This window comes from Sitodiplosis mosellana, unplaced genomic scaffold (assembly GCF_009176505.1).
Source record: "Sitodiplosis mosellana isolate CC-2019 unplaced genomic scaffold, AAFC_SMos_1.0 Smas_scaffold_3, whole genome shotgun sequence".
NCBI lineage: Eukaryota > Metazoa > Arthropoda > Insecta > Diptera > Cecidomyiidae > Sitodiplosis > Sitodiplosis mosellana.
Genome location: NW_022595246.1, coordinates 1,343,627 through 1,366,522, shown reverse-complemented (window position 1 = coordinate 1,366,522; position 22,896 = coordinate 1,343,627). Strand labels below are relative to the sequence as shown.

The window sequence follows — 22,896 nt, the reverse complement described above, 5'->3', positions numbered from 1 at the left end:
GCGGAAAAAGTTTTACACACAGTTAAAAATGCAACGGTTCTTCACCTATGGAACAATTTGTCGCGCGGCAAAATTGTAACAAAATCAAATACAAAAACCGCATACGAAATTATTGCTGCGAAACATTATCCAATGGCATTTAAGACATCTAGAGAATATTTTTAAACTTGTTTCTGCAAGAGAAATTGAAATGAATATGTTGCTTCAGGCCTTAAATCTGGCCTTAAATCTTAACAATTCCTCGTTTTTGTTTTAAAAATATACCTTTTTTTCATAGAAGAATCAAAATGGCTTTTGTTCAAGAAAAAGAAACCATCATTTTGTATTATAGGGATAGTTAGAATTTATTTTGCGTGTATTTTGAAATGCGATGCATGATTTCTATGACATTTCCTTATATTTTTAAATTGGTTTTTGTAATAAAATTTGTATTCTTTTTTGTCAATTTCTTACGAAAACTTCTAAACTTAATCAATTAAAATATAATTTTACTTTCATCATTTCTTTATCACAGAAACTATAAAGGATTTTTGTTTGTCTTGATTTTCATTTCTTTGTTGTTTTTTTTTTTTCATTTCATTTGCTTTTGGTTAAAAGGCGCAATGTACAACATGTATTGAATAAATAAGGATTGAACTGTGTAAAGTAGGATCAACGCAACGAAGCTGGTGGTAGAGCGGGAGATTATCTTTTTTTCTGGGATGCAAAACAAAACGGCTAGTAGCTGGTGTGTCAAAAGTATTTATAGTGAGGATAATTTTCATGTTTAAATATGAATATGATTAAAACTGTTTAATTGTTAGTTTGTTGATCTAACATTTCTAGCAAACTATCTACTAGGCGTGTGCTGACGAGGGTGTGCTTGGCTCTACAAAATATTTTGTTAAATCTCTCCAACTACTTAGCTCATCGTCAATCTAAACAATGGAAGAAAACCCATGCTAAAATATCTTTATGAATTTTGTGTCTGCTTAACAAACAATGCGTCTAAATGGCGCTAGCGATTAGCGATTGGTTTTGTTTTTGTTATACCTGTATTTTCTTCTCTTTTTTTTCTCTCTCTCTCTTTCTTTCGATCCACGGACAAAAAGGTGCGATCTCATTTGAAATAACGAGAGGCTTACATAATAAATATCTTTTTGTTTTATATCTGTGTTTGAATTTCTGCAATAAACATTATTATTAAAAATAGGCTTGAGAAAACTATGGCCATCTGTTGAAGTTATAATATTTCATTAGTTTTATATCAAACGGTGGCAAAAGATGACATCAATACTGATTCTTCTCTTATTTCGGCATGGCCAACAAGATGTTACTTCAGTTAGCATTTCAAATTGAATGCACATCAAAACAGATTCGATTAAAATAGAAGAAGCAGTATCGTTGACACCACAAAGAACACTGCCACCGTATGATGCGATTGTGATTTTTAAATATATATGCATTCATTTTCTTTTGTTTTTCTATTTATAGTTTATTTTTTTCATTTTTGTGTCAATTGAATTGAATTCTGTTTCATATGTAAAATGGACTGACTGGCTTAATGGTTAAATGGAAATATTGTTACAGCGTTAGAATTTGATTGGTTGCCTGTAATAGTGAAGTGTGAATAAATATAATTTATGGTAATTTTGTAGTTATTCGTGTGCTTACAGGTGGTTCAAGGTTCTTCAAGGCTCAGACATTTTTTTTTTATTTGTTTTAACTTACACTTACACTGGAGATTCAAAAGAGTGAAAACCGGCTCTTCATTAGCATTTTTTTTTTGGACAATTAAATTGTTCTTCAAGTTAATTGTTTGCTTTTTGTTCGGAATAGTTTTTTAAGCTTTTTGGTTGTTGTTGTAGGCGAATTGGAAGAAAGTCCAAGTCAAAAATATTGTTGTTGCTGCTGCTGCTTTTGCTGAATGCTGCTGGCATGAGTAAAAAAGATAAGGACACAGATATTTCATTCACTTTTGTCACATTTTGTACATTAAATGGCTCAACAATAGCATCGAAACTGGCCGCACACATATCATATATGTGATGATGATGATGATGATGATGGAACCGGATGCTTCAATGTTTCATATATTCTTTTGTTTTGGTTTTCAGTTTCAACAGGTGTACATTTAAAATTGTTCATTGAGTAAAGTTAAAGTGCACTTCTTTTGTCTTCGTCGTCATCATCGTCATCTCTATCGCTTTTCTCTCTGTCTCTCTTTTCATTATTCCCAGATATCAAAATATGCATCGTTCAGTTTGCTATATGCATTTATGTGTGTTTGAAGAGATAGGCATATTTGCAAAGGATAGAAAACCAGAGGAAGGGAAATTCGGAAAATGCAAGTGAATTTTACGACTACAGACCATTTGGGTTATTTAGGTAAAGGCTAAAAAAAACAATTGAATTGTAACCGAGAGATGATTGATCTGAACTCTCTACGATTCTACTACTTATATTAAGGTAATAAAATTGGTCTAAATTTTGCAAATTAGGTCACTAAAAGAGAGGCTACGTGTATGTTTCTAAATTTATAACCATCTTCATTTATTATTAAATGGAACCACTGAACAGGGTTGTCTGTTCAGTTCATTCACTCAACTTCTATTCCATTTTTCTCTCAAACTTTCGAACGCGATTGGATTATCGATAAAGTCTAAACTCTAATTGATTCTAATAGAATTGGGGTACGGTTAACAATACTTATTTAACTGTTTGTAATTGGTAATTCTGTTGTATTTTTTGTCAGCTAATTCCCTATTTTCGGGATAATTTTTTTTTTTTCAATTTTCTCTAAGAAACCGTCCAATTGGTTAACCAGTTGATTCGATAAACTGAAGAACTTGACCGTTATTTACGTCATCTTTTAATTCTTGACCCAAAATAATTCTCTCTACTTCGTGTTCTAAATTGAAAATATTGCTATGTATTATTGGAATTACAATAATAATTTAGGACTTCTATCACATTACGATTTTTTTGTATTTTTATACTGGTTTCGTGCTTCTTTTTTTCAAACGCAGAAATCGGTGAAACGCAGAAATCGGGGGTGTCTAAGAAATTCAATGTGATTGTGTTGTGTTCTGAATGTTTGTTGGGAATGTCAATGCATTGTTATTGAGCTAAATCGCAAGTGGTTTACACTCACTTGGTGGAACTAAAGGCTCATATTATTTATTTCAGAACACTACGCATCATCGCAGAGATTGACTAAACAAATTGAAATTTTTGGATTTCTCTTATACAATTAGATGACTTAAATGTTTGTTCTCAATTTTCCGAAGAAATTACTATTCAATCATTTACATTACAATTCATTCGTCAATCCAAAATGATTCGATCATCATTTTCTGATGTATTTGTGTGTTTGTTGTTTTTTTTTCTTCATAAAATTAGCTAAAATTTGGCCGTTTTTTTTTGTCGTTCTCGAAAATTTCGTGTTTGGACGACGTTATTGAACAGTGATCAACCGTTTGAAATGCCGTCAGCTGCTTAATATGTAGAGTGTCACGTGTCCTTATTGCCATTTGATGATCTTACAGTACGTTACATGTTTTCTGTGAATTCAATGGACTGCTGTTTGGACACCGGAATACATTTGGAGCATTACCACCTTGCGCAATCAGCCAGCTTAAACTGTGGAGAAAAAAACGAGAAAAAAAATTAAAAATTCAATAGTTTTTAATATTTTAATGAAATAAATTGAATGTCTGCTGCCATTTGCGGATTACCAAATCCAATTAAATTCAAATCAAATATTTAAAACGGAAACAGCAACAATTCAATGTCGGAGTTGTCCAACCAACAAATTAATTTCCATTTTAAATATATTTAAATTAAGTAGGTTTCAATTCCAAAACCGATGCATATACTCACATATCTTTGAAATTCTCCGATTCGATGTTGATTCGGTCATAAATGGCATCGGCGCACATTGTCTGTGCTCGCACCAAAAAGAAGATTTGCGTCGGCAACAGATTCATATTCGGCAGTCGTAGCATCCCTTTAATTGGTCCCGATAACGACAGCAACGAATGATAGGCAATCTGTGTGCCACCGCTTTGCAATAACAAATCCATTCGGCTGCCATTCGCGTACACATTCACCGACGATGGAACACAACGCATCACTTTTGCTTCAAAAGCTCGTGTTATTGACCGCAAAATCTCTTTACCAATTGCAACACCAACGGAAGCATAATGCAAGTAAGATGGTAGCATTGCATCAAAATATGGTGTCAGCATAACCGATAGTGGAACGACAATCGAATGGCTTAACGTGTCGTAAAAGACTCGCGCAACGATTGGATAAGCCCATCTACAATCAGGTCTGGTTGTTATTAAGTAGTCGCCAGTTAGGGCAATAGTTGTAAAGTCGAATTGAATAGAAATGAAGGGAGAAGAGGTCGAAGAAGATTTATAGATGGAGAAGGATTATAAAGAGAAAGATTATAGAGTGAAAGTATATTTATAGATGGAGAGAGATAAAGTGTAAAATCCGAAGAATGAAAAGGATATGCATCGACTTACATATTATTGTACACGTTGTTAATGGTGTCCTCGACATCGACTCGTTGCATATTGTACAATTTGTAGATGTTCAAAATGTTTTGCATCCAATTGTCTGATGTAATTTCGACTCGATTGAGGATATCGTTGATTTGACTGAGATTTCGTAACACCGGCCAATTGGTTGCTTGCACTTTCAGCTGCGATAGTTTCACCAGTGCGGCTCCTTTCAGTGATGGTGCACGTTTCAAATGCGATTTTAACACTTCGAAAATGTGTTCCGTCTGCAAAGAGAAGGAGAAAAGAGAGAGGATAGAGGAACATTTACTCATTTCCATACACACATGCATGCATTTGTTCGTTCGTTCATTTATTCATTTCATGTTTTTAATAATCAATGGCGAACTGGACGGGTTACCCTTTCAACGATGCTGTCAATCGTTCGGTCCGAGTACTGTGCAGTGAATAGTGCTGATGTGATTTCTGGCATTGCCCACATCGTTGCTTTTGTGCAAACGGTTGCATTGGGCACATTTTCCGGAAGCATTCCAAGTGTAAATAAAACGATTAACGCATTGTGAGCGACTCGTGTTGAATGTCTCGCTATCAATTGTTCAACATTGCGTAGGTAGCTGCCGCTTCGAATGAGTATCGGTCCGGACCAATTTGACGGTGTGATTAAATTCTCCCAGTAGAGCTATAAAAAGAGGATGGAACGAAGGCGAAAAATTTATTTCAGCCCAAACAGTCATTTGTCAATCGGATTTTTGGGGGGATGCAGAAGCTACTCACAAATGGATAAGTTGTGCTCAACATAGACACATTGTATAGCACATAACTATCGGAAAATCCTTTTCTCAAGCTCTCTCGACGCAGTTGAGTTAATTGCCGAATGAAATTAACTATTGAATCGCGTTCGAAGTCCCGTATGTCCGCGTCCAAACTCGTCGGCAGAAACATATCAATTAGAGTGTCCAGCAATGGCGGTACATCGTATCGAATGTCAAACGGTGCCGACTTGGGAGCAGCCCATCGTATGGGATTGTTTTGTAGCATAGGCGACGATTCCAACGAACTATCAATTATTAACATTGGCTGTGGCTTTCGGCCATAACTTAAATCATAGTAAATTGAAACTAGCGGTATCGGTCCGAAATCGCTAAGTTTCAATATCAAACCACCGATGGTTAATGGTCCGGTTACGGTCGGTGGCATATATAAACCAAATTGTTGCATTTTTAATCGCACAAACGAGGAATTTATCGATTGTCGCAAACAACTCTCATATAATCGACCCAATTTTTGAAACGGTCCCGTCGACGTATTGTGTTGCAATAGTTCTATATACACGCACACGGGACGATAAATGTATGTGAGAGAAAAAAAAACGAACGAAAAAGAGCACGAAAAAAAATGTTGGAAAAAATTCCGTCATTATTTTACTCTGATTTTTTTTTCTTTCATAAATTGTTTTTTTCTTGTGTTGTGTTACCGTTACCGTCGTCATACTTACGTTGCATTAATGTGTCGACTCCTTCCTGTACGCTCTTAATAGTTTTTCCATTGCCTTTGGTCGAGCCACAGCTGAAACTGGTAAAATCTTTGCATGGGTCGATTTTCCAGTTTGAACGGGCGAGTATACTAATTGTTGCTTGCCGACAGGCAACCGCATTGCACTCAGGTGTTGCTGATACTGAGCGTGTCGATACGCAATTAACATCGCTCTTTGTGTTACAATCTTTGGGCAGTTGTGACGGTGCGGTGCTCAATAAAAAGAGCACCGGTGACGCAACTAACAATGATGTTACCAACAAAGTCGCAGTCGTTAATGCGATTTTGTGAACCGTTGCAGACGTTCGCAGCCAAACACACGGCATGCAGCAAATCCAGCCAGCTGTTATCTATGTGAAATTGGGATACGAAACAAAGTGTGGGGAAAAAACAGAGAACAAAATTAATGAGAAATTTCAAAACCGAGAGTGATAAATACTATGGGACGAAAAATGAGAGAAAAAAAGCCGCCGCAGTTTAGTTTCTCGCAATCCAAATGGAAAAAGCACTTATTCGGATGGGGCTTACAGCAAGTGATAGTGAGTGAGAGGTCAGTAGTGAGAGAGTGTGTCGGCTATTTAGGTCAAAACAGTTGCCTGCATGGATATTTTCGTTTCCGATTTCAATGCGTTTTTCCACTTTACCCAAGTCTATTTTAATGCAAGTTTTTTTCTACATCTCTCTGAGGGCATTTCAATTTTCTTGTATCGTTCCGGGGGCAAAAATATACTTCATTCCCACAACGGACACATACTCTTTTCCTTGATGCTTTTTTTTCTTGCTCGTTTCGGGTTTTTGGCATAAAAATAGAAATATCGCCAAACGGAATTGAGCCATTCGCGACATTTTCATACTGTTTGCATGTGATGGTTTAACGATTGCCCAAACGGCATACATATAAATTCAAAAAGTCAACTGGTACAAATGTTCACGACGACGACATCGCTGCTGGAGTTTTTCATTTTCGCACACAGCAAGAGCATAATGATTCAATAAATTCCCTTTTTTTCGCTTTTGTGTCCCGTTTGTTGATGGACGCCAGCAGTGAAATGAACAATGTCGTTTTTTCATCCATGTGCGCGCTCTTGTTTTCATAAGGATATTATTAAAATGGAGAAGGGTTACAACAACGCCAGCGGGAGGAAAAAAGCGCGCAAAACTTTACTGCATTTCATTATTGTCACTCGCAAAGCGACCGAGCATATCTACTTCAAAGTGGTATGACATTGATACTTTCAATCGTATAATCAAACATCGGTGTGTTTTGCGCGCGCAAATGGCGCAGCAACTACTTGGTTGAAACCAAGACCAGATTGTTGTAAAAACAGAACAAAACAACAACTTTGGCTTCATTTTTGAATGTCATTTCGCCAAGTGAGCACAAGAGCCAATTTTCGAATTCAGAAGCGCATTAAATTAAAGCGCAATTTCTGTATATACTCCAAAGAGTTTATTGGGGTGTAAAGTGCAACAACAAAAAATAACTGCACCGAGTTTGCATTAATGAGAGATGATTTCCCAAAGAATGCAAGTAATTTTCGTTGCGCTTCATCGATGAACACGAAGAAGAAGTGGAAGAAATGAAATGGTTTATGAAGAAGAAGAGAAAAAAGACGGAAAAAGGAAGAGAGCACTGTCAGAATGTGTAAGGAAGTCAATTTCGCAAATATTCGTTTCTGTGCGCTCGCGGAAAAGTGGCTTATTTTCAGATTGGGATCGATAAACGGCAGCCACGGGCTTTTGGCACGCGCTACAAATACTTGAACTGGAATGTTCCATTGTTGGCAGTGGCAGCGGTGGCTCCTCCATTCATCATTGGTACTTTTTATTTTCGCCTGCATTTTTCATGTACTTTTCTCTCTTACTCTCTTTCTCCTGCACGCTGTTTTTTTCTCGCTCACATTCTCTCAGTTTTATTGCGATTCAAACATTACACAACCGTTCCGTTTGATACATTTGCGCTTATTTTTCCTCCTCTTCATTCTTTGTGTGTATGTTTGAAATAAAAGTCTGATATAGATCTAGCCGGAATGAAATGTACCAACAAAACAACTGACGATACACACGGCAATATCATTGCATATGCAAACGATATCGATATTCGTCGCTCTCTTCCTTTTATTCTCCTGTATTGTCTTCTTTTGTGCTTGTAAACAGCTGAAAGACCGATTTAATTTGATTGCGTCAAGAGTGTACTTCTATAAATGACAACCGATTCTCTTTGGGTGCTCACACACTTGGCATTGACAATATATATCTAGTACAAACGCAACGATGTGTATTGTTCACATCTAACAAACATTGTGAATGCATAAATAAATTAATAAATAGCGACTTCGAACCGAAGCGAGTATCAACGCGGTACGGTATGGTGGTATAAGATATAACGGCAGCCAAACAAACAACAAATGCAATGGGAAAATGTCACAGCTATTTTGCTTAAATGTTCATCACTTAGATTATTCATTTAGTTTGCCGAGAACACCATTCTCTAATATTTCAACAGATATTCTTCGAGTTTGCCCCCGTTACAGACGTCGCTGCCGTCTTCGTTTGTCGTTGCCGTCAACATTCTTGTTGTTGTTGTCAATTTTGGTAGACACTTAAGTTCCGTTTTTGCTTTGAAAATAATTTCCCCAGATTTCATTACATCGTAAACTGTTATTGAAACAATCCGGTTGGGTTTTGTGGGTTTACGCAAACTTTTCTACTTTTCAATTTATAACAATAATAATCATAATTTTTCGGTGGCAAAACTCGACTCGGATAATTCACATCGGATGCGGATTAATCCTCTTAAAAACTTGTATTTTATTCATATTGCATGAATAGCGGCGATGAACATGATTTTGATATCCATTATCCATTTTTTATTTCATTCCTTTTGGTGGTTTGGCAACACCAATTTTACATCAGGAAGTTCAATTGGGATTTGAGTAAGCCAAAGCCAATGTTAAATCGGAATCGATCGATGAGTTTCATTCATTATTAAACTTTTTTTATTCAACAGTACCATGCCATGGCCGAGCTGTGCTTTCATTTAAATGGGAAATAATCATAAAAGGTTTTTCATGCACACATTTCGATTGCGATATACCTTTCGATTTTCCCTTCATAATTCGAAAAATGCCAAACAGTAATCAGGTATCAGGTATTTTATCTAAACATCTTTAGAACGAGCTTTCAATGAGTTCCGTGACTGAACTGTGCATTACACCGTTTCAATGTATCTGCTTACATTATTTATCACATCGCAAACATACACACGGTCGATGTGGAAAAGGCACCCCATGGCATTGGCGAATAGACGAAACGAGCGTGAAACATCGTTTCGATTAATATATGGCGTGTGCTTCATTTCCTCGGTTTCATGGATCGCTCGTTTATAGCGCACTAAACGCAAATAAATCCAAACATCTTTGCTGTTGCCATTTTTAAACCACACTTCAGTTGATAAGTTCATCGAATAGTCAATGAAACCCTTTGGATAAGTTTTAAAAAAAAGAAACATGTTGAAGAGGTAAGTTTAAATAAGAAGTACGGTGGTTCTTCATTCCTATCCCCAATGCAAAGCATTTGAGCAGCGCCAAAGTGGACGGATTAAAGTGGATGTGAACCATTTTTATTCGCTCCATTTTTTTTCTCCTCAATGATACATAATACAATTTAAGAACAGCGCACTTTCTTAGCTTAATCCGGTTTCCGTCAGACAGATATGTTACAAAGACTCAAGGCGAAAAAAAACGAAAAAGAAATGCGATGTTGCGACAACATTCAAAATAAGAGCGGCACAGAATAAATCATTTTGGCCTGCACGAGACGAAAGCCATTATTTTTCTTTTCTGTTGACGCAACACAAAAAAAGCAGAATGAACGAAGAGAGAAAGAATCTTTTGGAAATTTGTTGGCACTATGGCAGCGCTTGATTTACGTCACACTGACTGATAATAGTGCGGTCGAACAAAGCCATTTTTGGCACACAACACATCAAAGTTTGAATACAAACTGTTATCTTCGTCTGCAGAACTGAGAGGGAGAGAGAGGAAAAACAGTTTTTGGAGATAAAAATCATGGAACGAAGACGATCCCAAAACATTATTTTATCATTTTTGGTTTGAACAACTAAATCTCATCATTTGTTATTTTGCGCGCAATGTATTTAGTTTGAGCGAGAAGAAAAAAAAACCGAAACGCATGCAAAGCATATGGTTCGATTATCGTTTATGGCAAACAATTGGAAGTAAATCAAGCTGCTTCGTATTCCAAAATCATGTTACTGTTTCCGTTTTAAATATTTGATTTGAATTTGATTGGATTACTAATCGGCAAATGGCAGCAACCGCAGCCGCAAATGGAAATAGTGTGTTATTTATGTTGACGAACTGAACTGCTGGCTTGCTTGCATTCAAAGCGTACCAATTTGAAACGCATGCAAATTTTCTCCATCTGTTCCGAGCAGTAGGTTTTATGTGGTGAATTGACGCAAAACCGCCAAATGACAACATAAATAGCCATTTTTATCAGAGGGAAAGAGAGAAAACGATAAATCAATTTATGCGAACAATGTAAAACCGCTAAAACCACTGGCATTTAATCAAATAGCATTTTTTAACAAGGGATTCATCGACTCAAACGATTCGGATTTTCACTGTTCATATACGGACTGATAAAGCTATTTATAACCAGCCGAGTAAATACGATCCGACAGGTATTTTAATTAGAAGTATTGATTTTTGTTTGTGTGTTAAAAATTAAATCAGCTCATCGTAGCCATCGCGTAGCTATGTTCGTCTATGTAAACACACTCACACACACACACACACACACAATTCATGGCGCCATTCATCGAGTATGATGTGACACTTTTGCAAGTGACACATTAATTCATTTTGCTTGATGACTTGCCAGTGGATTTGTGTATGTTTTTGCCAGCGAATATATATCGTGGCCCATACACAGACACAATGGGTCGCTCAAAATTTTCACTATGAATTTTACAAGCTTCGGGCATTGAGTGATATATCCCAAAAATGACACTGACAATGGTCCATTCACCGACCGAAAAAAAAACTTGCTCCAAGTTCAAATTACTTGTAAAACTTTGTCGCAACAACGTCTCCGTCGCACCGTCGGGCTCTCACTCTCTACCCTCTCGATTCGTTCTGAATCAATTACGAAACTTTTACCGTTGATGAATGCGTGTGCGTGAGCGCGCGCCTAAGTTCCATTTTAAGCGGATATTGAGAAATCGTTGCACGGATATCACAAGTATTCATTGTAATGATGAACAAAACAAATGAATAAATGTCGAACACAGCGGACTACTTTGGAGAAGCAACAAGAAAATAAAGTATTGCAAATGTAAATAAATTGAAAATAGGGAAATTGCCACTAAATCCTATTAACAAAGTTAGCTAATGGAAATGGCTTGAACAGCGCTTAAAATCGATTTTATTGTCTTCAAAGGGAATGCACGTTGTCGTCGACACTTTTTCTTCCGAACGCAATTCAGTCGTCGTCACGTCGTAGGCGACAGTCATCGGAACGAATGAGCGACACCGATGGAACGAATCAGGATAAAGCAGAAAATCTATAAAGAAAAACGAATTCGAAATGGTTTTGCTCGATTTTAAAATTTATAGCCACTTAAATCCACGTTCCGAAATGGCGCACGTCAATTATGAAATGTAATATTGTACATAATAAATGAAGAGAAATTTCACCCAAGAGATAGAAATTGAAAATTTCTTTTTGCTGCAAGTTTTTATTCGATGAAGAAAAAAAACGCAATGTGAAAGAGAGAGCGAGATAGAAAAAAATGTGAATCAATAAATCTTATTTATGGCCAAGAAATGCACTTTACAACATGAAAACGGTGCTGCGCTTTTATGGCTTTGTCGGATGAAAAGCTCATATTGTTTCCGCCGTGAAAACTCCGCGCGTTACTTCGTGTATGAAAATAAAAATATTTTTGGTCAACTAATGAATGCAATTGATAAATTGTTGGCATTAATCTTCCTTTTTCATTGCATAAAAATGCAATAATTTATTCACGTCAATATAATTAAAATGCATTCAGCGAGGTAGAATGCGAGGGAACGTGAGTGTGAAAGCCATTGGAGTAATTGATTTGTTGCGAGTTATTCGTTTGAAAATGTAGAATACGGAGATTAGATCGACATAAATATGTTCATATAGACACACAGACACACAGAACACATACACAGAAGAACCGCACACAATACGCTGAGCGCCAATTAAGACTGGATGTATTGTAAGAAGAATGGATGAAAGCAAATGGATTTGAATGGCTTGACAATGGTTGCTTCATTGAGGCGCATAAACATGAAAACAGAATGCAAATCACATACTCACAAGCAAACACATACACACACAGAGAGATTGATGCAATAGCAGCAGATGAATGCCATCTTTTCTTTTGCAATTAAAATGTGTGTACAGCGTCAAACACCATATTCTCGATTCTTCCAAAAGGGTCAAAAAGCGTTCGAAATGAACTTTGGAAATTTCTTTTTTCTCATCTCGCTCACAAATGAAACGGAAGCAAATGAATGCACAAAGCCATTCCGTTCTTCGTTCATTGAAACCACAACAATACGGACAAAAAAACTACGCAAATTCAAATGCAAGAGATACTCTTTTGAAATGGAAATTTGACTATTCATATGCTACGATGTGCTTACTTTGGTGCGGGAATGTTCTGCAATGCCATTCCCAATGTTGGTGTGATTATGATGGTTGATGGCGCCAGACTCGAGCACTTCAATTTCATCCGTTTTTGATGGATGCAGCAAATGGATGTTGGATCGTGATGGTCGATGGCTCGATTCCATGCCATATCTCGGTGGGATTTCTCCAGTCATTGCATCAGCCAATCTATTATTCGGTCGGTCGCTCTCTCGCTCGTCTCCCACTCAATCCTTTTAATTCGATCAATCACTTAATTTTTGTTTACACACAATGGCGCCAAAACGTAATCCACACGGAACGCAACAACATTCGATGATTGAATATGAATAACAATATTTCCCGTTTGCCTCTTCTCGCGCTTACTCGCTCATTCGCTTGGGGAGCTGCTGGTTTTTTTTCTGCTGCTCCAACGTACTTTTATATTTGTTTAATGAAGTTGAATGCGTGAGGTGAAAAGCGCTGTGTGCTATATGCTGACGGCTACCTCACTCCTATCACCCGTATGCATATATGGTTCACAGATATATTAATTGGTTCACATATATATTACCATAAACACGGTAACAACAGCAAACGGGGCACTTTATACACGCTTTGTGCATGTGTTAAGCGGGTGTTTTTATTTTAGTTCCATGCGCGCCTGTGTGTTGCAGCAATTCTCTGTAGAAATATGCTTCTTTTTTGCTGTTGTTGTTCTGCTTTCCTTTTCTCTTCACTCGTGATTCTTTACACTTGCTATTGTGTGTGCTTTTTCTGATGTTCTTGCTTCTGCTGTTGTTGGTGTTGTCGATTTTTTTGTTGTTGCCCTTTTCGTGTTTGATTCCTTTTGCAGCCGTGTTTTTAGTTCATTCGCGCTCCGGATAATTCGATAGCTCACATCAGCTCGCGACGTATGTATATAGTTTGGCTATGAGTTTTATGGTATCGTTCAAAGTAATTACATAAATTCCAACTCAGCTCATGTGCATACAAATCAACTGCAAACCTCAAACATTATTGCCGCTCATTGGATGTGGTAATTTTTTCCCTCCCTAATTTTTCTTTCTTCTTTTTTTTCTTGTTTTGTGTTACAATAAAACTAAAACCCAACAATTTAACAATTTTCAAATGGATTCATTCGATTATTAGAAAAGCTAACCAAATTAGCCCGTAAAAAATCAATGTTCAAACTTTTTTATTTGATTTGATTTTGTTGCCGTTTTTCTTTTTTTATTTCTTTGAGTTGTGTCATGACGTTTACATCGCAGAGAGAGAGAGATAGAGAGATGGAAATCAAATAAAAACCGTAAAAGTACTGATTGTTACATTCGTTTGGTCCTCGTGTTCGTTGTCATCTCTCTATTTCATAGAATATCGATATTTACTCATCAGCGTGCGCTCATGTTCATATTAGATTGGGTAGCAAAAATTGATTTTCGACTTTGATAAATTCTTGTTTTTTTTTCTTCAATAAATGTTATCGTTGTGCAAGCACTTCACTTGTTAGATTACCATCGTAATTGACGAACGAAACCAAATTCACATTTCATTTACACGTTTTATTTGCTGAAAATAGCATTGAATTTTCTTGATTCGATTTTTTTTTAACTTTGGCTTATATTATTCACAACTCAATTTCCGCTTCTCGCTCACTTACTCACACACACACATACACTACGAAACAAAGAAAAAACGAAAGAACAAATTGAATTTTACTCTTTGCTCTCTCTCTCTCTCTAAATCGCTATACTCGTTTATCGCACGTTTTATTTACAGCAAAAATATTACACCGAAAATGCCATCGAAATGGAACTGCCAATTTGTAACAACAATCAAGACCACGGTCAAATGTTCAAAACCGAAGAAATCAAGAGGAAAAAAGAAACAGAAAAGTAAAAACTTAGTTTAACATATTACACACTGAACGACCAAAAAACGATAACAACATCGAGGAAAAACGAAAATTTGCGTCCGTAAATGTTTAACGCAAATTCTCTTCTGCCAAACTCATGAGGTTCCCATCCACTTTTTCCTTTGTACATTTCGGGAATCGTGTGCGCTTTTATGTCATGCCAAGTTTGCCCCACGATTTGCTACACAGTCATAAACTGAAACATACACATGTGGGCACGATAACAGCATGTGTCAAAAATGGCTGGAAACACTGGAACACAGTGACAGCCAGTGGAAAATCGATTTATACGATTTTCCAAGTGGTTTGTGTCTTGGGTGCGCACTGCTTTGAAGGAAAACTATGTTTCCTTCGGTTTTGCACGTTACCTACCGTTTTCATAAATCGCTTTCTGAGGAAGTCTCAATAAGACAAAAATCCAAACGAACCATAATAAAGGAGTCTGTGAAAGGAGTTTGAAATGAGTCCGGAAATTGGAGCTGAAAATTTAAAAAGATAATGCTAAATGCAATTTCAAAATTTAAAACAAAAACCCATTTTCCCAACGTCCCTGTGACGGCAATGTTAACTTTATTCACATCATCTAAACACATTTCTCCCGAAATCGAACACAAGAATCTGTAAGCTATAAGCTAAACATAAGAATTTCGATTAAATTCTGAATACACAAAAAATGATTCAGAATTATGTTGCTTACAATGTATGGTTGATTGTTCCTAACAGCGAGCTGTTTCCGTTCATCAAAAAAACTGTTGCTTTATCAATATTTGTTGATGCTCCGAAACGAGTTTGAATATAAGTCATAAATTGGCATTACTAAAGTTTAATTTCAAATAATTCGAATATTTGGCATTCCAGAAGCCGATAGGTGCATGAGAAAATTAATTATTTACGTGATATTTGATATTTATTTTTTAAGTCAGCGAGATTTATTGATCGAAATAAGATAAAATTTAAAATGATTTTCTCTTCTTTTTTATAGCTATAATTTGATTAGTTCGAAAGAATTAGAAAAAAAATTGTTTACTTTTTTTCTAGATTATGCTACGATAATATTTGGCTTAGAAAAATATGTTTTGATTTTAATTCTAGAATAAGTTTGGTGAAAAATTGTGCAGCAATCATTTTTGAACTGCACATTTTTTCTCATTTGCTGTTTTCAATAAAGTTGCCAATGGATTAAAATTCAAATTTGGCGATTTTAATTATCCATCGACTAACTTCACTCGTAGGGCGGCAATCATCATAAAAATGCTGCATTAGTCCCAAAGTAGACAAAAAATTACATTAATTTGCCTATAAAAATTTGGGCGTTTACATCGTTTAGGTAATGATTTTCCACCCAACGATTTAACTCTAAATGGTTTGCTGGCCAAATTTTCAGCATCTTCTCATCTTCGACTGCACTCTTCACTATATGATCGAAATTGACGTTTAATTTTTTTTTGACCTGTTTTTTTTTTCTCGGTAAAAATTGCATTTATCAAAGGCCTAAATCGTTTGAATTTTCAAGTGCTTCTTTTTCAACAATTCAAAGACCATCCTTATATCACAAGTTATTTTGAGTAATTGCTTCTATACTTCTAACTATTTTAATTTCTGGTTTATTTTAAATGTGGATTCCATTACAATAACAATTTGTTTTTCATTTAATATTGAAACGGCATCTTTGGACGCTAGTGTCACTTAAAAAAGCGAATCTGTAACTTGATCAAATAGAAACCGGTTGCTGTGTGAATCCCGACAAGAAATTGCGGCAACTTTTATTGTGGATTCCTATTCGCATTGCGAGTATCTGCGGATATGCGAAAGAGTGTCGGCGTACACCAATTTTACCGCAAATTTCTCGTCGGGAATTGATAAAAATCTATTTTTTTTTTGGTAAATATAAAAGTGTCTTTGGATTTTATTTTTAGAGAGTTTTTAAAAATCGATAAACTTCACTCCAGCCATTCAGCCGTTTGGCTTAGTTTATCCGCGGAACAGCAATGGAATTTTGAGCCGAAAAATGTTTAGATACCAATTAGGTGATAATATTATTAGATCAACATTTTTCTTTCTTTCTTTTTATTAGGTCAACATTTTCGGTGCTCAAAATGCCACACAAGTTCCTTGTCATTTGAGTTTGTAGGCCTTTTCACATAACATTTTATAACAGTGATATTTTACGAAGCAGCAAATAAAAAAAAGCAATAAACTTAAATGTCGGAAAGCTTCCGACGGCAACATTATAAAAGTACAAATTTAGTGAAGAAAGGGGAATTTTAGACCATTTATACATAGTTATCGAGCAAAATATAAAAACAAAAACAGATCAACTATGGAGTATATGAGGGATTTTTTTTATTAATGCAGAAAACAACGAAATTGCTTGAAAGCCTTTGGTCTTGCAACGAAGCAAACTGAAGCGGAATGTATACATTCTCTATTGAACAATAAAAGTTATAAAAAAAGAAATAAGCAATAACTCGATAACTTTCGTGTGTGTGTTTTGTTTAAATAAAATAAATTAGCCATTAAAACGAATATACAAACTAAGCGTTTTGTTTCTGCTGAATATAAAAATAATTGTGTGCAGAAACAACTCTTCCCTGATTTTGGTGTATTTGATTTTTTCCATTCCTTCTGTTGTAGTACCTACATTTCATGTCGACGACAGAAATGGTAGTTACCTTTTGTGACATTTAAATCTCAATCTTTAACATGTGCACTTGGCAAAATAATACAAGAACAACATTCATTCTTTCGAACTTGTGGCGTTTTATGCGACACTGGTTCGTTTTTTGGCTGGATACAAGGACGCGTTGCCAATGCGGTTCGTTGTGATTTTTTCGAGGTGTTCGCAGCTAAGATCACGTTCGATGCTCGATGAGACCGGACACAGGGAGCGATAGTACGAGTCGATTTGGGCTAGGTCTCGTGTTGATATATTTGGTGTCATGCTAGGTAGGGCTTTCAAAAACCCGTTGGCACCGGTTGGAATGGGTGGCGCAGTTGGCATATTCGACTGCGATGTGCATCGATTGTACAAAAATGATAAATTCTGCGTGAGATTCACATGCAACGTGAGTATAAATTCCAAATCGGATTCCGATGCTTCGGCTATAAATTTGTCAAACAATTGACTCGAAATCAAGCCATAATAGCTGTAATTGTCGACACATAATTCTGTATCTTTATCGAATGCCTCCAAGTAATCGCCAAGCAATTTGGCCACAATCGCCGTTCGATCCTTGCTTTGAATCTTACTCGCATTGGGATGTCGCATGAAACTTGGCGGCTTTATAGTGAGATCCGATCGCGTAATGAATTTCAAGATGAATTTTTCGTGTTGATTCTTCGTATCGGCGCGACTGTCTTGACTCAACCGCTTGAGCACACACTCCATATACAACGAGAATATCTTTCGAGCTTGCAGCAGTGTTAATTCATTGCCATTTTCCATGGCTTTTTGCAGTTGCTTTCGCAAATGTTGCGCTTGATGATGACTTTTCACCGGGATACTTTTGAATATCTGGTCAACATTGGTGGTGACAAGCGTTCGTTCGTATTGCTTCATTCGCATTTCAATATTATTTTCGTCGGACGAAATTCCACTGTACAGTTGCGAGTGAAGCATCAAATTGAAATTGTGATTCGTTAAAACTGGTGCCATGCTAATCCCATTTACGATTGACATCGGAATGCCGGTGTGTGTGTCCAAAAACATTCCGTAGCGTTGCATGCTGTCTTGTGTGGGAAAAATTCGAATAAATCCGCCGCGTCTTGAATGCTGTGCCCGCACATTTCTCAGAACTCGATTCTCTTCAGCTGACAGCCCCAAATTGAGACGCTTACTTGCACCAAAGGCAGTTGTTGTTTTCATTTCAACGTATGGTCGACGACCCGATGCTGGCACCGAACCAGCCGGACTCTTGAAACGAAGTTTTCCATCAGCCGCAGTCCGAGATGCTGACGGACTTTGCGCTGGTACACCCACAAGTGACAATAGGTCGGTGAGCATGGCGCTCTTCACTTTTGTATCTAACGGCGTGTCGATTCCGAGTGAAGGCGACAGATTTACTTCAAGCAACCACGGCCGTAGCGTATTATCGATGAGTATATCGAAACCGTAGAGTTCGAAGCAATTGTTTTGATTTGGCACAAACATTTTGCACGCCGACACAATCGACTGTGAACAGGCGAAAATTGATTTTATGATCACGTCTTCGATGGCCTGCATCAATTGCGTCGTATCATTCCCCTGATTCTTGAGATGTCGCAGAAGTGCACTAAACGTCCACTTGTGACCAACATCCTCATCACTTTCAGTTGCTTTGATGTAATCCGAATGATACTTGTTAATGCTGTAGTTGCACAAATGCATGCAGGGATTCCATAGATTTTCAGCTGTTTTATCGTATTTTACGGTAGCCAAACGCACTAAACCCTCTTCGTAAAGGTAAATGACCAATGGATCGAACGATGTTACCACCACATACAGTCGAACATCACATTTATGCTCATCGATGCACAGCGGATCAGAGATGTATTTCGAAACAATGACTTGATCGTCGGTCGGAATTTGCTCGGGCTATAGAACAGGTGGAGACAGTTATTAAATTTTTATTGAATCTAAAAGATTGGACACTGAATTGGTAAGTATTTGATATATACCGTATTCACTAAATAAATGCCACGACCACGACTCGATGCAGCCGGTTTGACAATCCACGGACCTTTGTGCCCCGATCGATGTGCATGCACCAGATCTCGGTATTCCAACGGTAACATAAACGATATCGGCACTATGTCAAAGTGCTTCATGCCACGCAATTGTTGCATTTTCTCGATATTTTTATACAAACGATCCTTCCGCGTTAATTCATAAGACCTAAGTTTGGGAAAAAAGGAAGAAAATGGTCAAATTTAACCAAAAAAATTTGGATTTATACTTAAGCATCAAAGTGTTCCAAAACAATTTTATAATCATAACTTTGCTTATAACTTAGAACAACGAAAACTGTCATTACCTAGGAAAATGATTAACTCGTTGATAGGGCAGTAAACTTCTAAGGATGTCTGGTTTCATGTGAAGGCCAGTCCATAATAAATTAAATTTCTCATATTCTTTAGCCTCTTTCAATCCATGACTAGATAAAATTCGTTTTAATAATTTCGTTTCGGTATTGGTAAATTTATAGGTCATTTTAAGCATAGCGGCCGGCATATCATTGATCGATGTGAATGCATCGTCGATTGCATCAGCCGGTGGATTAGCCTTTAACTCATGTTCACCATCATCGGGGCTAAATCCGGATTTTGTAAGATCAGCAGTTAAGCGATTCGTTTTTCGATCGTTCGAACATGATTTTTCCGCTTTGATGATGTCCGCTTCAAAATCAGATGGATCTTCACAGGCACTTGATATCGAATTTTCACTTGACGATGACACCGAACCGCTTGGTTTAACGTTACACTTGCGATATATGTCGAAATTGGGCGCAACGAGCCGCTTCACCGATTCGTGTATTGCTGGTGATGTGGATTTTGCATCGGCAACAGGTGGAAAACGACACTTTTCGCTTGACGATGTTGATGCGTTTGGTGAATCATCGGATTCATCGTCGTCTTGTATGTTCCGTATCAAAGCTGACGTTTTGAACACTAAAACCGCACTTCTCGTGCCGACGGGACCGCCAGTTATCCATTCCGACGTTGATGTTGCATTCAAACTCAAACCAATGTCTTGCAGAATTTTTGTACTAGAAAATCAAACAGAATGAAACGAATATTAGAAATGAGCTCTAAATAAACTGAATGTATGACAATTCGATGTTTGAATTGATTGGATGAAGTCATATTGTCAAATCAAACATCCCAACATCCAATTGTATCTCTCATTTATGATGAGCGCCGATCAATTTGCTATAGAAATATTTGTGTAATTTGTTTGAATAAATCCAAATTACCGTATTCGATTTTGTTTATTCTTTTGCGATTTCAATGCCAATTTGGTATATTTTTTGAGTTGTTTTCGTTTTGATACATGAAATTGTGTGCAATCCATTGAATCATCGTAAAATGATGTTCCTTGCATGCATTTTAAAAAAATTCTTGTCGAAATGTTTCCATTACTATGGGAGAAAGTATAGAATACGAAGCGAAAAATAGATTCAAATTTGATGAACTTACCTGGTGCTTTCGCTCACCCCATGACCGTTCTCAGCTGTCGATGGCATTATTTACGTTGAGTGTTCGATAAGCACCCTGCGGTAAAAAATAGAGATGAATAACAATGATTTGATTAATATCTATGCGACATTTGTTCAAAATAAAATTGAAGTTGTAGACGACAAGGAAACGATGTTTCTAAAGAAACATATGAGGCTGTGAGAAGGAAAATGGCAATACAGGAATAAACATTCTGAAACGCATCAAGAAAAAAAATTCGCAAAAATGAATCATGAGTTCTGAATATGCAAAAGTGAAACATGAATTTACATGAGCAGCATAGGAGGTTTATGGTTCACTTTTGCGTATTCAGAACTCATGATTCACTTTTTTGAATTTTTTTTTCTTGATGCGCTTCAGAATGTTTATTCCTGTATTGCCATTTTCATTCTCACAGCCTCATATGCAAATGTCTAAAAAACAACGTCAACAATTTTCCCGTAATGAGTCAACTGAATAAACAGCGAAAAGTGTGCTGCTGTGCGCTAGTGGGAGCTTCCAATGTAAATGTGGACACGCTGCACAATTCATTCAGCCAGGTCAAGGGATTTTTTCAATATCGAACACCATGTGGCGAAACCTCTCAGACAAACATGAATGCAGCATATTACAAATCAATTGAATGATAATTTTATAATCGTCGCGTGAATAGACGCAAAGTAAAAGAAGAAGAACACAAAAACCATTTGTCTAACAATTGGAGTGTAATCAAATCAGTGTTTTTTGTTAGTTTAAAAAGCATTTGTGGCGTTTAAAATTGGGTGTATAAATAAATTAATTTGACTTTATAAATGTGGAACGTATTGTTTTTTTTGTCGGCCGGCATTGGAAACGGGTATGTGCAATCGCACAGAATGAAAATGGAGTACAGTTGTCACATAAAAATTTCGTAAAATCAATAACAAAACAGTCTTGCCTGGGTAATTTGTATACGGTAGGTGTCGGGATCGAGATCAGTTTCAGTATAGCGTGTTACAAAATGAAATGTATAAATGAACTCTTTGGTGCGCGTAAGCGAGCGAGCGAACGAGACCGATCGTTTTGTTTAGAATGTCTGGAAAGAAAAAGGTTGGTTGGGCAAGTCGAGCGGTTGTATTTTGCACACATTAATCATATTCTGTTGCTCTATTTCGTCACCTCAATTTCGGCAATCGACCGACGTCAGACGATAGCACAACACACAGTGTACACATCAATTTCATGTATTACGATTACTCGCCGTAGTCAACGTCGTCACCACATACACAGTTCAGTGTAATTTTCTCATTTAGACACTTTTATCTTATTCTTTGCGAGACAGTCGTCAATTTACCGCCAATAAGAATAGATAACAGCCGCAGTCACTCACAATGACACTTTATATTCCCTTTATTTTGGTACGTGGCGACATTCAAACTCCCACTTTCGTTCAGTTCAAATCAACGTTGTCGCATCATTTTTTGTAATCAAATTTTATTCTTTTCCACCATTTTTAGTTTGGTTATGCATTGTTCAATCCTGTGAATAGTGAAGCCATTCAATTGAAGGCCGACAATATCAATGACATACTAGGTAAGTTCGAATACAAAGTGATAAATTGATTGGAAATTTAATTGACAGCATTTGTTTACAGCCAAATATGAGCTGGTTTTTATAAATTTCTACGTGGATTGGTGTCGCTTCAGCAATCTAATGCAACCGATTTTTGATGATGCCACTGAATTGGTAATTGTCCATTTCTTTCATAACACTTATGCCCGTTGTAAGTGGTTCGGATTTAATTAAATCCAAAGATTTAATTTTCAACTTTGCGAAAACGGCCAAAAAATGAAAGCTGATTGGGTTGGACGTAAAATTTGGGCGAAAACAAGAAAAACTGGCCTTTTGAGTACACCCGATAAGCCTTATGGGGCCTTGAAATCATGATTTTCCCGAATTTCGTTAAATCCTAAAGACTTAACTTTCAAGTGCGGGATTTAAGCATTTTTCGCGCAAAACCATGTTGCAAATAAGTCAAAAATTGTTGAAAATGACCGAAAAATTCTAAATCAGCAAAAA

The 22,896-nt window shown here is 36.8% G+C and overlaps 3 protein-coding genes across 4 annotated transcripts in view; 1 reads left to right on the top strand and 2 right to left on the bottom strand.

The window, feature by feature from the left end:
- Positions 1-319: 319 nt before the first annotated feature.
- LOC129565894 (uncharacterized) lies at positions 320-14,741 on the bottom strand. Of its 2 annotated transcripts, none has more exons than XM_055441212.1 (7): positions 12,749-14,741; positions 6,007-6,394; positions 5,286-5,833; positions 4,912-5,190; positions 4,515-4,777; positions 3,862-4,314; positions 320-3,621 (listed from the first exon to the last, which is right to left on the bottom strand). In XM_055441212.1, the coding sequence occupies exons 1-7, from the start codon at positions 12,926-12,928 to the stop codon at positions 3,522-3,524; spliced, it is 2,211 nt and encodes a 736-aa protein (XP_055297187.1). In that variant the 5' UTR covers positions 12,929-14,741; the 3' UTR covers positions 320-3,521. The 2 variants fall into 2 exon arrangements, with proteins under 2 accessions (XP_055297187.1, XP_055297188.1); XM_055441213.1 differs by having other exon boundaries at positions 3,862-4,302.
- Positions 14,742-16,965: 2,224 nt separating this feature from the next.
- Positions 16,966-20,895, bottom strand: LOC129566557 (tubulin polyglutamylase TTLL5; the record flags this gene model as incomplete). Its single annotated transcript, XM_055442606.1, is given in 4 exon segments — positions 16,966-19,219; positions 19,303-19,519; positions 19,659-20,390; positions 20,821-20,895. Coding segments are annotated over 4 exon segments (2,808 nt in total). The 3' UTR covers positions 16,966-17,407.
- Positions 20,896-22,089: 1,194 nt separating this feature from the next.
- The window catches only part of LOC129566559 (endoplasmic reticulum resident protein 44-like), a 3,228-nt gene continuing 2,421 nt past the window's right edge, over positions 22,090-22,896 (top strand). The window contains exons 1-3 of the mRNA XM_055442607.1: positions 22,090-22,235; positions 22,335-22,410; positions 22,472-22,563. Of these exons, the coding sequence (XP_055298582.1) occupies positions 22,209-22,235; positions 22,335-22,410; positions 22,472-22,563 (195 nt within the window). The 5' untranslated portion in view covers positions 22,090-22,208. The remainder of the gene's footprint in view (positions 22,236-22,334; positions 22,411-22,471; positions 22,564-22,896) is intronic.

Bases quoted from the DNA above. Each gene is read 5' to 3' on its own strand.
- LOC129565894 (XM_055441212.1), bottom strand. From the start codon at position 12,928: ATGACTGGAGAAATCCCACCGAGATATGGCATGGAATCGAGCCATCGA. The intron at 6,395-12,748 runs GTAAGCACATCG...AATTTCACATAG, and splicing joins CAGAACATTCCCGCACCAAA to ATAACAGCTGGCTGGATTTG. The intron at 5,191-5,285 runs GTGAGTAGCTTC...CTCTTTTTATAG, and splicing joins TGAGCACAACTTATCCATTT to CTCTACTGGGAGAATTTAAT.